This window comes from Prionailurus viverrinus, chromosome D2 (assembly GCF_022837055.1).
Source record: "Prionailurus viverrinus isolate Anna chromosome D2, UM_Priviv_1.0, whole genome shotgun sequence".
Taxonomy (NCBI): Eukaryota; Metazoa; Chordata; class Mammalia; order Carnivora; family Felidae; genus Prionailurus; species Prionailurus viverrinus.
The window spans coordinates 16,735,137-16,752,178 of NC_062571.1; the positions used below are offsets into that span (position 1 = coordinate 16,735,137).

Here is a 17,042-nt window from a genome sequence, read left to right on the forward strand (position 1 = left end):
GCATTGTCAACTCCCTTGTCCCTTGCAGTAATATTCCAACTCTTTTAACAGGAACATAATTGTTATGTAAGGCAATATAAACCACAAATTTCAAATACATTCTTGTACTATCGTACTATGCTAAACTCTGTTTATTATAAAACTGCTTATCAAGTGCTATAAGATACAGCATAAGTTATTTATCAAATCATTCTGATAACTCTCAAATTATTTCTTGATTTTTAGGTGCTGATGGAAAGATCTTTTGTTGCATTTGTCTTTCTTTATCTAAATGAAGCCACTGTCAGAGGCATGATTTGATATCGGGAACATCATCAAACTCTTCCCATGACTGTCTCCGTTAAAATGACAGTCATTTGGTGACCGGGGACCCTGACTGTGTGGGGAGCCTGCCTCCATCTCAGCTTCCAACTCTCTCCACACTCATCAAATCTCTGTTCCTCTCTCATCATCCTCTCTCTAACCCCTGGGATATATATAAAGGGAGTGGAAGAGAAGAAAAGTTTGGATGTCACTTTTTGGGGGGGCTGGGGGGAAGGGTGTGCCCAGGGCAGATTCCCTTCCCCCAGACCTCTCCCCTATGTGTTGCTACCCTCACCATCATGGGGTATGTCTCAAACAAAGCAAAGCTCTGCTGAACCAACCTCAAAGACTATTACGCAATCTGAGCACATATGCTTTGCATGAAACACCTGTTTATATCACTGGTTCCTGACAAACCTCCCAAATGCTATCTGCTTGTCCCCTTAGCACATTTCTTTGGAGGTTCACAGATGGGGGCCACAACTCAGCTGCACAACACAAATCCTCACAGCTGCATCTCTGGACTTAAAGCAACTCCCCAGTCTCCCCACCCCTCAAATAACATAATTCTGCAGCTTGCCCCCTAGCTGCACTGCACAAAATCAGAACGTATGTTGAAGCGTGAAGAGATGTCCTTCCTGAAATTCTCCCACCTCTGGACTTATTTTAAGAAATAACAGTGGCACCTGGGTGGCTCAGTTGGTTAAGCATCCGACTGTGGCTCAGGTCATGATCTCACGGTTCACGAGTTCAAGCCCCACATTGGGCTCTGTGCTGACAGCTCGGAGCCTGGAGCCTGCTTTGGATTCTGTGTCTCCCTCTCTCTCTGTCCCTCCCCTGTTCATACTCTCTCTCTCTCTCTCTCTCTCTCTCTCTCTCAAAACTAAATAAACATTAAAAAATCTCAGGGCACCTGGGTGGCTCAGTCAATTAAACATCAGACTTTGGCACAGGTCACGACCTTGCAGCTCGTGAGTTCAAGCCCCACGTCGGGCTCTGTGCTGACAGCTCAGAGCCTAGATCCTGCTTTGGATTCTGTGCCTCCCTCTCTGCCCCTCCCCCGCTCTCACTCTGTCTCTGTCTCTGTCTCTCTCTCTCTCAAAAATAAACATAAAAAAATTAAAGTCAACAGGTAAATTAAATCCATATGGTAAGAAACCAACCATATCTTATAGTAACTTATCTTGGGCAAGTTGCTTAAACACTGTGAGACTCCTCACTTACTTAGCAGTAAATATAATATCTCTAACTTAGGAATACTGCGAAGGTCACAAAGAACAATGGCTTAAAAAAAATCTCTGACACAAAACATCCACTGAACACATCATTCACATTCCTGAATAAGAGAATCAAAATATTAGTTAGGGTCTGAACTTAGTTATGTGCACCAAAATGTCTCAAAATTAAATAATTTCATTATTATCAGAGTGGTATAAACAATTGTTTTCTTTGAGATGGGTAACATTTTCCCCCAACTGTTAATTCCTCCACAGGAGAAAAACACAAAACAAAAACATGACAGAGCCCAACATTTTTTTAAGTGACTTATTTCAAGCAACTAATTATTTGTTCATTTGTTTAACCATCCCTTGGGACAATCTGTAATCTACTCTGATAAGAAATGTGTAGAAAACAGACCTAAGTTTTTGTTGTTGTTCAATTATTAGGAGGATACTCGACATTTGAGCTCACACAAGTATCCCTTAGGGAAATGCTCTGCGTGCCATTAGCACTATTCTTAATGAGGAAAAGCACAGAACTCCTTTAGTTCAATGCCAGAATTGTTTTATCTTCGAGTCAAAAAAACAACTATTTGGAGTAACACCAAAACAAGCATTTAACAATTACAAGCAGCAAGCTATTCAGAAGCATCATATTGTTAATGCTTCTCTAGTTGTAAATAACCTTATGGTATCAAATAAAATATCTGTCAGCAAAAATTTAAGTCCCAGATACCTCTTTATTGAACTGCTTTATTCCTTAACTTTAAAAGAAAAAAAAAAAAAAACTTTTGTTTCCACTTAAAGAACCTCATTTTAAGGACTTACTACAGAAAAGTGAGATGTAGGGAACCCTTAAAATTTTAATCCATACGTAGCTAATCTTCCAAAAAAATGACAAAGGGGCCCCTGGGTCGGTTGGGTGTCTGACTTCAGCTCAGGTCATGATCTCACAGTTTTTGAGTTCAAGCCCCGCATAGGGTTCTCTGCCATCGGCCCCGAGCTGGTTTCAGATCCTGTTCCCCCCTCACTCTGCACTTCCACCGCTCGCCCTCTCTCTCAAAAAAAAAAAAAGAACATTAAAAAATTTTTTTAAATAAACTGACAAAGAAGAGACAGGGACCTAAAATGAAATATGGTGCTTAAAATAATCCTCAATGATACACTGAAGTGGGAAAATCTAAAGATCGCTCCCATTTTATTAATGCCCTACCTAAGCTCTTTCCAAGAGTGCAGTGTTTCTTTCCTAAGAAACACGACTGATACTCCTCTGGCCTTTTTTTCTGCATTTCTCTGTTTTGTTCTATGAGCCAAGTGCAACTTTCTAGTTTCTTTTCATATCACTATCCATATGGTCCTTGCTCTGGTTTAAAGTCTTTCCTTACACTTTACTCAGTGATGAATGAAGAACATACCAAACACATCACTGGGCCAAATCAAGCAGATCTACAATGTCCCGCCAGAACTTTAAGTTGCCTGGGTTCGTAGGGCTTAACCTTGAACTAACTTGAAATTCAGATCTAAATACATCATCACATGACAACGCACCAACACTGTGAGGAAAATATGCAAGTTTTTACCGAAGTGTAAAAGTTTTAAGCACGGATTGAAGTCAAAGTGAAGACAACTGTAGTCAGCTTTTAGTATAGGTATTATGTTGCCATGAATTTTTATGAGATAGGCTTACTGCACGATGTGACAGAAAAATGATCAAGCTTATGGAAGTTATTCCAACTCTTGCCTCTAGTTACCCAAGTTAATCGAATGTTTAGAAGGTGTAGAATGGGATTTGGTTACTCTGATGCAGGAAGACATTAGACCATACTGCTTCTTCAGATCAAGGACTTTCTAGAAACTGAGAGAGATCCAACTTGCTCCCCAGTACCAACTCCACCACCTAGTACAGTCCTTGAGATTATACACGCGTGCCTATTTACGCATAGCAGGACCACCGTGACTGAAATCTGCCTGCCATGGATCTCTCTAGTGTGGTCAAAGCTACTACTCCAGCTCTAGGGGAGGGAACAAGAGCACTAAGTCACTGGCACTCCTCACGGCAGTATACTACTCACGTATCAACAAATGATAAATACCACTCCTCCTGATCTCTAGCCACGAAAAGACCTACAACATGTCTGTGGCCTGGAAATGCCACTTTTGGATTCCAGTCAACCCTGAGAACTGACAAAGGTCAACGTGCTGGATGTTTAAGCTTACCTCCTCCCCAATCCACTTCCACTGGAAGAGGCAGATAAAAATTTCAGGAGATCAAAGAGAACAAGGCAAACGTTGCCGCAAACGTTATCTGCCCAGCCTAACAACTAGAAATGTCAGGGTGCCCAAGAGAAACCTCACCAAAGGGATTCTGACAAAGGACGTCATTAATATGAATGGTATGGCTGTTTTCACTAAACATGGCACATATTTTCACCACAAGACTGCCATGAAGGGTTTTTTTTAAGTTTTATTTATTTAAGTAATCTCTACACCCAAAGTGGGGCTCGAACTCACAACCCTGACATCAAGAGTCACACACCCTTGACTAAGCCAGCCAGGTACCCCTGCCGTGAAGAGATTATTGATGTGATTTCCCAATACAAAGATCGGCTCTGGAAAAAGAACTAAGAAAATGTCAACAGTGACTTTGTAAAAAAAAAAAAAAAAAAAGAGAGAGAGTTAAAATTTATATATAAGCTGCATAAATCTTAAATATAAATCTCAAATGTTTAACTTAATGAATTTTTACATACGTGTACAACTATGTAACACCACCCAGCTAGAAACAAAACATTTCTATCACTCCAGAAGGTTCCCTCATGCCTCCAGTCAGAAACGCCTGCCCCCAACCTCTAACCCCTAGATAACCACTATCCTGCCTTCTAACTCCCTAGATTAATGTTGCGTTTTTCAACTTTACATAAGTGGAATTATACAGTATAGATACTCCTTTGTGTTTGCTTATTTTGCCCAACAGAATGTATGTGAGATTCATACTTACTGGGATGCATGTTTCTCATTTTTTATTGCTATGTAGTATTACACTGTACAAATATACCATCATGTACTTATCGACTCTTCTGTCTGGGTCATTTTTCAGTTTTAGAATATTATGACTACAGCTGTTATAAGTTTTCTTGCCTTTGTCTTTTGGTGACACAAGCCTCACTTTTATTAAGGGTACATATCCAAAAGAAATCATACAGTAGGAGCATGTTTTTAGCTAGATACTGCCACAGTTTTTTAAAGTATATTGTCAGTCTCAGTGCATCTGGGTGGTTCAGTCGGTTGAACACCTGACTCTTGATTTCAGCCTAGGTCATGATCCCAGGGGGATGGGATCAAGCCTGCTTGGGATATTCTTTCTCTTTCTCTCTCTCTCCCCCCCCCCCCCCCTTTGCCTCTCTCCCCCACTCATGCTCTCTCTCTCTAATAATAATAATAAAGTGGTATCATCAGGGGTGCCCAGGGGGCTCAGTCAGTTAAGCATCTGACTCTTGACTTTGGCTTAGGTCATGATCTCACAATTCTTAAGTTTGAGCCCTACATCTGGCTTTGCACTGACAGTGCAGAGTCTGCTTGGGATTCTATCTCCTGTTCTCTCTGCCCCTCCCCGCCTGCTATTTCTTTCAAACTAAATAAAAATAAACTTAAAAAAAAAAAATGGCATCATCAGTCTTTATAATTAATCATGCCGGTGAGTGAATAGTATCTCATTTGACTTTACTTTGCATCACTCTAGGCAATAATGCTCAGCACCTTTTCATAGGCTTCTTAGCCATATGAATATTCACTTTTTTAAGGCCCCTGTTCAAGTTTTTTGTCCATTTTTTTAAAATGGAATCTCTAGGGGCGCCTGGGTGGCGCAGTCGGTTAAGCGTCTGACTTCAGCCAGGTCACGATCTCGCGGCCCGTGAGTTCGAGCCCCGCGTCAGGCTCTGGGCTGATGGCTCAGAGCCTGGAGCCTGTTTCCAATTCTGTGTCTCCCTCTCTCTCTGCCCCTCCCCCGTTCACGCTCTGTCTCTCTCTGTCCCAAAAATAAATAAACGTTGAAAAAAAAAAATTTAAAATGGAATCTCTACACCTAACATGGGACTCAAACTCATGACCCAGAGATTAAGAATCACAAGCTCCACCAACTAGCCAGCCAGGAGTCCCTGTCCATTTTTAAAATTGCTTGTCTTTTCATTGATTTGTAGGAATTCTGTATATGTGTCTTTTACCGAACACATAAATGTAAACGTCTTCTCTCAGACTTCTGCTTGCCTTTTCAACTTAAGAAAAGGAGGTCTGATAAATGATGTCTTAATTTTGATGAAATTCAATTGATCCATTTTTCCATCAGCAGTTAATGCTTGTGTCATTTTTTAAAATTTATTTTGAGAGAGAGAGAGAGAGAGAGAGAGAGAGAGAGAGCATGAGCATGGAAGGGGCAGAGACAGAGAAGGAGGGAGAGAATCCCAAGGAGGCTCTGCACGGTCAGTGTAGAGCCCGACACAGGGCTTGACACGGGCTCGACGTGGCTCGATCCACAAATTGTGAGACCATGACCTGAGCCAAGACCAAGACCAGATACTCAATGGGCTAAGCCACCATGGTGCCCCAATTTTTTTTTAAGTTTATTTATTTATTTTGAGAAAGAGAGAGAGCATGCGTGCACCCATGGGCAAGTGAGGGAGGGGCAGAGAGACAGAGAGAGCCCCAAGCAGGCTCTGCACTGTCAGCACAGAGCCCGGTACAGGGCTCAAACTCACGAACTGTGAGATCATAACCTGAGCCAAAACCAAGAGTAGGATGCTTAACCAGTGACTGAGCCACCCAGGCACTGCAATGATTGTGTCATTTTTAAAACATCTTTTCTGCTACAAGATCATGAAGATATTATCACTTTTTCTTCACGAGGATTGTCTCAGCTTTTGCTTCACCCATCTTACCGATACTCCGATCTTCTCTCCGAGCCGTGCCGAATCTGTCATGGTCAAGGTCGTGCCACATGACAGTACAGACTGAGTTCATTAAACCTTTTCCATTATATGCACTATTACTTAAAAAAACAAATCCCTGGTAGTAAATAACAATGACAGAAATATACTATAATGACTCTTCATTAACTGTTTGAGTTATCACTTCAGTTTCTAGTAATACACCCCAGCTTTAACTGAGGTGAGCAGGTACTTTCTTTCACTAATATCAAAAGATATTTCAAGTGGTTGCCAGAGGCAGGAGATGGGCAAAATGGGTGAAGGGACTCAAAAGGTACAAACGTCTATAAAGTCCTAGGGATGCAATGCACAGCATGGCAACTATAGCTAATAATATTGTATTGCCTACTTAAAATGTGCTAATAGATCCTGAAAGTTCATCATAAAGAAAAATAATTCTGTATGTACAGTGATGGATGTTAACTAAACTTATTTTGGTGGTCATTTCATAATATATACAATGTACACCTAAAACTAATATAATGTTATATGTCAGTTATACCTCAATAGAAAATACACACACACACACACACACACAACAGGTGACCCTTGAACAACATGGGTTTCAACTGCAATAGTCCATACATACGTGGATTTCTCAATAAATTAGTACAGAACTATAAATGTATTTTCCTTGTGTTTTTCTTAATAACATTTTCTTTTCTCCTACTTTATTCTAAGAACACAATAAATACACATAATATACAAAATTCATGTTAATAAACCGTTTACATTATTGGTACAGCTTCCAGTCAATGGTTGGCTATTGGTAGTTAAGTTTGGGGAGTGTCAAAAGTTTTATGTAGATTTCTGGCAGTGCAAGGGGTCAGCGCCCCTAATCCCAGCATTGTTCAAGGGTCAACTGTACATGTAATCATTGGGCAACAACAACAAAAGACATCTGAACATACTACAGATTGACATTTCTGAAAACAAGTGAAATTATAAATGTTCACCCTAAAATTGGACATACACTGAGCAGATACCACATAAACTCATTTCTCATGATGAAATGCCTGGAGTTCAGTGGAATCTGCTATTTGATAGAAAGAACATATAATTTCACATACTTCTATAAATCAACCTTTGAATTTGTGTTTCTTAATTATACAGTACCTCTCCTGTCAGTGAACTCACATTAAAAAAAAGGTTGAAGAGAAAAGAACCAAGCACTTCACTATTTATGCGATTCATCTGTATATATTTGAAGTGATTCGTGTTTATATAAAACCCAGTACTATCTTAAAATTCCACTATGGAGTCGTCCTGCGAGATGTTTGGGTCCATCTGGCTAGGTGATACATTCCCTGAAACTGAAACTTAGAGCCACCAGTAAGATATCCCCATAGTGGGAAATGCAACGTGCCTTGTCTGAATACACCCTATGCCCTCAAGGCTAAAGTTCACTCTGTTAGTTCTTTTTTCAATTACTTTATTAAGAGCTATCGATGACTATTCTACTCAGAAAAATAAAGCCAATTTAATGTTTTTGGATTACCTTTACATTATTATGCAGAAGTCCCAATTTTTAAAAGCTAATAATATTTCACCAAGTGTCAATTAAAATTAACGCAACCCACACAGAAATCATGTAACACACTGGTTTAAAAAAAAAAAAAAAAGTTACCATTGACGTGAACCTGGACTTACCTGTGGTAATGGCTCTGTGAAATTGATGCATGTCTTCTCCTGAGAGCTCCTGGGCTACTTGCAAGATCTTTTGTCTAACACCATCCAATTTCACTTCTGATTCTGTCAAAATCTCTTCCATATCAGGAGCACTATAATCAATATACCAGCCAGATGCTTTGTTAGTGAAAAACTGAAATCATCTAAATATCAATAAACAGGGGCACCTGGATGGCGCAGTCGGTTAAGCATCCAACTTCGGCTCAGGTCATGATCTTACAGCTTGTGAGTTCCAGGCCTGCGTCGGGCTCTGTGCCGGGCTCTGTGCCGGGCTCTGTGCCGACAGCTCGGAGCCCAGAGCCTGCTTCGGATTCTGTGTCTCCCTCTCTCTGCTCCTCCCTCCCTCTCTCCCTTTCTCTCTCAAAAATAAACATTTAAAAAATTTATAAAAATAATAAGTATCAACAAACATAGGACTGAATTAATATTGTATCTGGATGCTCCTAACTCAAAACCATAATTTTATTTTATTTATTATATTTATTAAAAATACATAAAATCAGGGGCGCCTCGGTGCCTCAGTTAGTTAAGTGTCTGACTTCAGCTCAGGTCATGATCTCATGGTTCCTGGATTCGAGCCCCATGTTGGGCTCTGTGCTGACAGCTCAGAGCCTAGAGCCTGCTTTGGATTCTGTGTCTCCCCCTCTCTCTGCCCCTCCCCTGCTCATGCTCCATCTCTCTCTCAAAATTAAATAAACATTAAAAAAATATATGTAAAATCAATTTAAGAAACAAAACAGATGAACATGTGGGAAGTGGGGGGGGGGGAGAGAAGAGAGGGAAATAAACAAGAGACTTAGAGAACAAACTATGGGTTGATGGAAGGAGGTGGGTGGGAGATGGGACTACATGGGTGGTGGGTACTAAGGAGGGCACTTGTGATGAGCACTGGCTGTTTATGTAAGTGATAAATCATTGAATTCTACTCCAGAAACCAATATTCCATTGTTTGTTAACTAAAATTTAAATTTAAAAAAAGAAAAAAAATTAAAAAATCAAATCAAATCAAAATATGTAAAATAAAAAAAAAAGTAAAATCAGGGGTGTCTGGCTGGCTCAGTCAGTAGAGCATAGGACTCTTGATCTCAGGGTCAAGAGTTCAAGCCCCACATTAGGCACAGAACTTTAAAAAAAAAGTGCATAAAATATGAAATCTGCTCACTGACAGTAGTTATCTTTGGTATTATGACTGACTTCTTTCATTCGGTATCTTTATTTTTCTACAATTTATTCTGAGGATTACTATTTTCTAAGTTTACTATAATAAGAATTTATTATTTTTGGTAGAGAAATCCTTACAAGATGACTTTACAAAATAACATGGCTTTTTCTAAAATATTAAGATGCTCTGCCACAGTTCTGTTATTTCTTTAAACCGATGAATATTGATATCAATTGTTTTTAAATTGCAATATGTATTGAAAAACTATTCATAATTAATCAAAACAGTGTTGCTTCTTTCCATAAGCTCAAGTTCAAAAACAATTTAATTTCATTTCATAATATAAACTGAGAACTCATTAAAAAAAACAAGCAAAAATTTTAGTCAGGTTAAGATGAAGAAACGGTTAACAGTGCCTAATTCCAAGAAATTTATGTATGGCAAATTCACTTCCACTTAATAGAATAAAAACTAAACTATTAGAGAGTTATCTTGAAAGTTGCAAATGAGTGAATAGAACACTTCAGTAATATTTTTAATAATAAAAAATGGTAAATTATATTTGGATTTCCCTAAATGCTTTATAAGATACATAGTGCAAATCCTTCTAGGGGCATTTGTAATTTGTAACAATCTCTCCCTGGGCATTGGTGGGAAAGGCACTTTTTTTTTTTATTTTTTTTAATGTCTTATTTTATTTTTGAGAGAAAGACAGAGCGCAAGCTGGGAAAGGGAGAGAGACAGGGAGACACAGAATCCGAAGCAGGCTCCAGGCTCTGAGCTGTCAGCATAGAGCCTGATGTCAGCACAGAGCCTGACACGGGGCCTGAAAGCATGGATGCTACACTGACTGAGCCACCCAGGTGCCCCAGGGTGGGCACTTTCTAACCTCACGTAAAACAGAGAAGCAAAGAAAGCTGATAAATGAAAAAGGATGCAAACAAAGAAGCAAAGATGAAAGACGAAGATACTCAGCTGCATTCATAAGAAATTCCTGAATCTTTAAAATTTATTTTCCTCCTCTGCTTAGGCTAGTTTAAGCTGTTTTCTTTTACATACATACAGCCAAGGAATCTAGGATATATACAGAGCCTACGTAGAAAAATAAAATAACAAAATCCTACAGAAAGGAATTTCAAAGAAAAGATGTCTCAGAGCTGTAGGAAAAGGAACTTTCAAAAAATTAGTCAGTAGTATCATATGCTGCAAAAATGTAAACTAAGAGTATGTACTAGATTTAGCAATATGAGGGTAACAAGGGCAATCTCAATAGCTGTGAGGCAGAAAAGCAGATTGCAATGAGTTGGAAAACGAATGGGAACATAAATAAAGCAGATTTCCACATTTATCTAATATTGAAATTTTGCATATATCACCTAAGTAAAGCTTTAACATAATAAGCTCTGGTAAATCACTAGAAATTTAATATTTTCACAAACAATACCTGTATCACTGAGTGCTCTTAACAACACAAAATTCCTAGTTGCTCTGAAAATAAGAACTTTCCCTTTTGGGGAGCCTGGGTGGCTTAGTCAGTTAAGTGTCCAACTTTGGGTCAGGTCATGATCTCATGGTTTGTGGGTTTGAGCCCCACATTGGGCTCTGTACTGACAGTGTAGAGCCTACTTAGGATTCTCTCTCAAACAAAAATAATATAAAAACAGGGAGGGGGACAAAACATAAGAGAATCTTAAATATGGAGAACAAACAAAGGGTTACTGGAGAGGTTGTGGGGGGGGGGGGGGGAGGATGGGCTAAACAGGTAAGGGGCATTAAGGAATCTACCCCTGAAATTCTTTTAGCATATTGTTGCACTATATGCTAACTAACTTGGATGTAAATTTAACAAAAAGAAAAAAGAAATACCTATTTCCTTAAAAATCAGAAAACCAAAAAAAAAAAAAAGATTCTCTCTCTCTGCTCCTCCCCCACTCACACTCACTGACTCTCAAAACTAATACTTAAAAAAAAACTTTCCTCCCTATTCTGATTAAAATATTTATTCTTAAAATCTTCTTGCTGCTAACATCCTCCAATCCCAGTATTCATAGAATAAATCACAGAATCTTCTAACAGCTAGGTACTGTCCACTGAAGTATAAAGCATTACAAAGTACGTATATAACACATATCAAAGTGTATGCCACTGGAAAAAATTTTAGAGATATTTACTCACCTTGTAATTCTATGGAGGAGAAAAATTGTCCTTTTACTTTCCACAGTTATATCCCGACTAAGTTTCACAAGTCTCTCGTATTTGTCATGTCTTGCATCAAGTTCCTGCTGAAATGCTAAGAACATATTATTACAACCATAAGCATGCATATTCTATACTTTGAGCCTATCAAACATTGTTGATAGGCACAATAGAGCAACTATTATTGTTATTAGGCACAACAGAGCAACTATTATTTACTCTATTTAACTCTTATCTATTTACTCTTAAACTATTCACTCTTATTTAACTATTATTTACTCTATATATAAGATATAAAATATAAAAATAAAGAGCAAATCATCTCATTTACTTTTAAAGTATTTGGAAATTACAGACTGTGTTCTTTGAACACAGGTATGCTTTAACTGGGTTTTGCCACTCACAGCCTCACAATAAGATGTATATACTGTAAAAAAATACCCCATCTAGTAAACATGAGATTGTTATCACAGAACTATCACACAGGACTTTAAAAAATTCCTTCCAACTACCTAAGTTACATAACATTTTTAATCACCTTGTTTTAATCATATGCAATATTATCTCCCCCTCAAAAAAATTGATTTCATTAAAAAATTAAAGTTTATAACTTTTAATGACATCAACTTTCTGAATTTCCAAGCCCTAGTCACTAAAATACCCATAAACCACTTAACTCTTAATTAATAACCGCTTTATTTCAGAAGCATTGTTACCCCAAAGACCCAGCAAACTGCCTGCCCTATAGGGAGCACCCAGATGTATTTTGCATGAATTAAAAAAACCCAAAACTTGAATAAACTATTTTTTTTTCAATGTTTATTTATTTTTGGGACAGAGAGAGACAGAGCATGAACGGGGGAGGGGCAGAGAGAGAGGGAGACACAGAATCGGAAACAGGCTCCAGGCTCTGAGCCATCAGCCCAGAGCCCGACGCGGGGCTCAAACTCACGGACTGCGAGATCGTGACCTGGCTGAAGTCGGACGCTTAACCGACTGCGCCACCCAGGCGCCCCTTGAATAAACTATTAACCAAATAACAGGCTGACAAGAACCAAAGACATCTGCCCTTTTATTATTGAGATTATAATTAAGTTCGGATTTTGTCTACTATTTCAAGACAATCAAAAGTTTTTACTTATTATGAACATTAATGACTACTGTGAATTAAATACCATGAATACAAAGTTATATAAGACAAACCCTATCCTCGAGCTTAGTCCAGTATAAGACAAAACTGTAAATAAGTAAATAAAATACACAATAAATCTATGTAAAGGTTTGGGAAAGCAGGGTCCACATTCTTCTTGTTCACTCCTAACACATACTAGAACATGATAGATGATCAGTATTTCATGACTGAATGGATGAATGGATAATTAATAAATGTAGTATCTGTCAATAAATTTGCTTGAGAGAAAAATCACAAAGGCTTCAAAGGAAGAAGCTACTTGAGCGGGGTCTTGAGGAAAAAAACCATAGTTCACCAGATGGACAATGGGGGTACCAAATGAGAAGCAACCCCGAGCTTAAAGAATTACATGTGAAAAGGCACAGAAACATACAAAAGCAACATGTGCTTGGAAACAAGCAGCTCTGTGTCAGATATGCCACAGAGTATCAGGCTGGGGAATAGGTGGCCCATTGCAGGTTTTCCACTGTGTATACAGTCCTATCAATACACTCTCTAATCAATCACAAGTGGTCTTATACCTCTGAAGATCACTGTAAGTGCTGTGGTGGTTTTAAAACATGCCTGCACATTAAGGAGGGAACTTGTTGGGATGAGCATTGGGTGTTATATATAAGTGATCAATCACTGGGTTCTACTCCTGAAGCCAAGACAGTGTATTTTTTGAGAATAAAAATAATAATAATAATAATAAAAAAGATGTGGTGTATGTATACATACACATACATACACACACACACACACACACACACACACACACTCTCTCTCTCTCAATGGAATACTACTCAGCGATGAAAAGTAATGAAATCGTGCCATGTGCAACAATGTGGATGGAATTGGAGGGCATTATGATAAGTGAAATTAGTCACAGAAAGACATATCATATGATTTCACTCATATGCAGAATTTGAGAAACTTAACAGATGAACATGGGGAAGGAAAGGAAAAAGAAGATAAAAAAGAGAAAGGAAGGCAAACCGTAAGAGACTCTTAAATACAGAGAACAAACTGAGGGTTGATGGGGGGACAGTGGGTTAAATGGGTGATGGGCATTAATAACAAAGGGCACTTTTTGGGATGAGCACTGGGTGTCATATATAAGAGATGAATTATTGGGTTCTACTCCTAAACCTAAGACTATACTGTACATTAACTAACTTGAGAACGAATGAATAAAATAAAATATGCCCACAAATTATTCCACCTTCAGTAGGTGGAAACTAATTCCCTTCCCCTTAAATATTAAGTTTTTTTTTTTTAATTTTTTTTTTCAACGTTTATTTATTTTTGGGACAGAGAGAGACAGAGCATGAACGGGGGAGGGGCAGAGAGAGAGGGAGACACAGAATCAGAAACAGGCTCCAGGCTCCGAGCCATCAGCCCAGAGCCCGACGCGGGGCTCGAACTCACGGACCGCGAGATCGTGACCTGGCTGAAGTCGGACGCTCAACCGACTGCGCCACCCAGGCGCCCCTAAATATTAAGTTTTTAAGCTGCTTCATTTCTAAGAGAGGGTAGCAAAAGTGACTATGTATCATGTCTGAGATCAGGGCATAAGGACACTATGGCTTCCTCCTTGCTCTGACTGGGGGAAGCTAGATGCCATAACATCAGGACCCTCAAGTAGTCCCATAGAGGAGACCATGTGAGGAAGTGAGAGCTGGCTGTTGGCAGAAGGCCTAACTTGCCAATTGCTGTGGATCCTGCAGCCCCAATCTAGCCTTCAGATGACTACAAGTTAGAATGGACAGCTCAAGCCCTCTCAGGTTCCTGAACCACAAAAACTGTAAGGTATAGGAGGGTGGCTGGAGGATACAGGGAAGGAGGATTTTGTTTTAGGGTTTGTTTTGAAATAAAGAGCAACTTGACCCAGTTAAAAGGACAACTGTGAAAAAGTACATACATACACATAAACATTATATATACGAATAGTATATACATAACACGTATATATATGATTTACTAACAGAGTTCCCACTCTGCGCAAAATGTTAAGAGTCAAAACAAAAGTGTGGTCCCTGTCTTCAAAAGTCTGGCTGAGAAAACAAAACCATCACATGCTTAAAAGTTATTAACTACATATATATATATGTATATATATACATACATATACACATATACACATACACACACATATATATACATATATATACACATCTGACGTTTATTTATATATCAAGTACACAATAATTTTTAGTTATATGGCATGTCTGATGTTAACTGTTTACCTGTAGACCTGTAATGAAAAAAAAAAAAAAAAAGTCAAGACTTCAGTAATCTCGACTTTAATGGCAGACCTAGCACCATAGCCAACCTCCAGGAAAAGTAAAAGATTCACACACCCACATCTTAAATTCTGATGGGCTGGTTTTTTGTTTTTTGGGGTTTTTTTGCGTGCACAACATGTCTAAATTATCCTTGTTACAACCTCTTTAGTTCTCTTCCCTTCGTCAACTTACATTACAGAGAACTTACATTTGAAGGCCAACATCACAGGTGAAGATGAATTAACATCCTTCCCTTCTCTTCTCTGGTTATGTGGGAAATTGTCATGCTTCCTTTTCCTGAACCCTCCTGATCCTTATGTAGAGAAGGAGAAAAAAGTTGGACAGGGCTCTTCCACCAACAAGACTTACAACGTAACGTCAGCTAACCCCTTCCTTCCTCTTAAACCAGCGTCCACGGGGCTCTCGCCTTAGAGGCTTTCCCAGCGGACTCGCAGAAAACCAGCCTTGCTTTTTCTCCCCAAACCTTCAGCTCACCTCACTCAGGCTTCCACCAATGGCTTCCCTGATCTGGCACAAGGTGGAGCAATTACCGAACTAAGATTAAAAATAACAGGTCTTTAAGAAAAAGAGAGGTGTCAACAGGACCAATGTGGCCGGGAAATCACCGGGGCCGCCGCCTCCCCGAGCCTGCAAGGGGAGAGGGCATCCCTCAAGGGTGAAGAGAGGTGGAAAATCCGACAAAAAGGATGGAGATCCTCCCCCTTTGAATAAATAACGCCCAGTGCCGCCGAGGACGCCACCTTCTTTGCTGCTCATGTCGTCACGGCCTACGGCGAGATGAGCGGAGACTGAGGGCCTTGGAGCCAGACGAGTGCGCAAGGTGCCGGCCGGAGACCTGCCGAGGAGCCCTTTGCAGCCGGCCGACGTCTACGCACTGGCCGGAAGCGCGCGGCTGCAACCACTCACGCCTCTCCCTCCGCCCTCGCACACTTCCGGCCTGCACGACGGCCCCCTCCCCCCCGCCCCTGGCTCCGCCCCGCGCACGGCCCGGGGACCTCGCGCCCGCGCTCTGTTGTTGTGCCTGCCCTCTGCTGTGCCTGAAGACAGAACGCCTTCACACACTTCACTGCATGGTCTGTTAATAAAACAGACGACGGAAGCGAGGCGTGTGTGAAAGTGGAAAGAGGCGGAATATGTACGTGATTTTTTTTTTTTTTCCTCCAGGCTGCCTTGGAACACCCCCGCGTTTCTTCCGTGTGGACCCAGCCTTCCGCGCGATGAGTAGTGGGGATTGTAGTTCGCCCGCCGCTGCTGGCCCTGCGGCTGTCCCGACCAGGTTATGAGGAAGAGCGAGCCCTCGATCACCAATGGGAAGGTCTTTTCAGCCTCGAGGCCGAACCTTGGGGAGTTGGGAGTTTACACTTTCCATCCCTGGGCGTGACACCTGGAGGTCAAATGATGGAGATATGAAAATCAGTAAGCGTTCTGTCTGACGAGGGCAAAACCCGCCTTCTGCGCTCCTCCCCCTTGCTCCCCGCCTGTCTCCCCGTTTCTGCCCCCTTCTCCGCCCGGTCTCGCTTTACTCCTTTTTCCTTGTGTCTCTATAGCTAGACGGCCTGCTGGCTCCGCCATTGAGTGACTGTGCGACCCTGAGGGTAGTTAACTTCTGTTCCTCAGCTTCTTTATCTGTAAAATAGGGATAGAATGGTACCTGCGTCCTAGGGTTATTTGAGGACAAAGTGAGTTCATGCTAAGGCTCTTAGAAGAGTATCTTTTCGCATAGTAAGTGCTCAATTAAATATTAGCTTTGATACCCGTCTCCCTACGTCGCCCTCCAAAAAGGGGGAGAGAGAGAGGTTGATAATAATAATAATAGGTGTGCACCACTAAGTTGTGAGCTTTTTATTTGGGACAGGTACTGCCATATCTTACTAGACTTACTACTACGAGGTACCACCACCCAGAACCCATAGCGCTTGTAAGTCTCTGTAAGTGTTTTTTTGAAGAATGAGGTTCGTGTCATCAAGATGGGTAACTGAGTGGCAATCCAGCATCTTCTAGATAAAACTCAGG

General features: G+C 40.3%; 1 protein-coding gene across 1 annotated transcript in view; it reads right to left on the bottom strand.

The window, feature by feature from the left end:
* TSNAX (translin associated factor X) overlaps window positions 1–15,963 on the bottom strand; it is a 32,239-nt gene extending 16,276 nt beyond the window's left edge. The window contains exons 1-4 of the mRNA XM_047826003.1: window positions 15,770–15,963; window positions 15,217–15,321; window positions 11,529–11,643; window positions 8,153–8,283 (exon numbers count right to left, since the gene is read on the bottom strand). Of these exons, the coding sequence (XP_047681959.1) occupies window positions 8,153–8,283; window positions 11,529–11,643; window positions 15,217–15,321; window positions 15,770–15,785 (367 nt within the window). The 5' untranslated portion in view covers window positions 15,786–15,963. The remainder of the gene's footprint in view (window positions 1–8,152; window positions 8,284–11,528; window positions 11,644–15,216; window positions 15,322–15,769) is intronic.
* Between the last annotated feature and the right edge of the window lie 1,079 nt (window positions 15,964–17,042).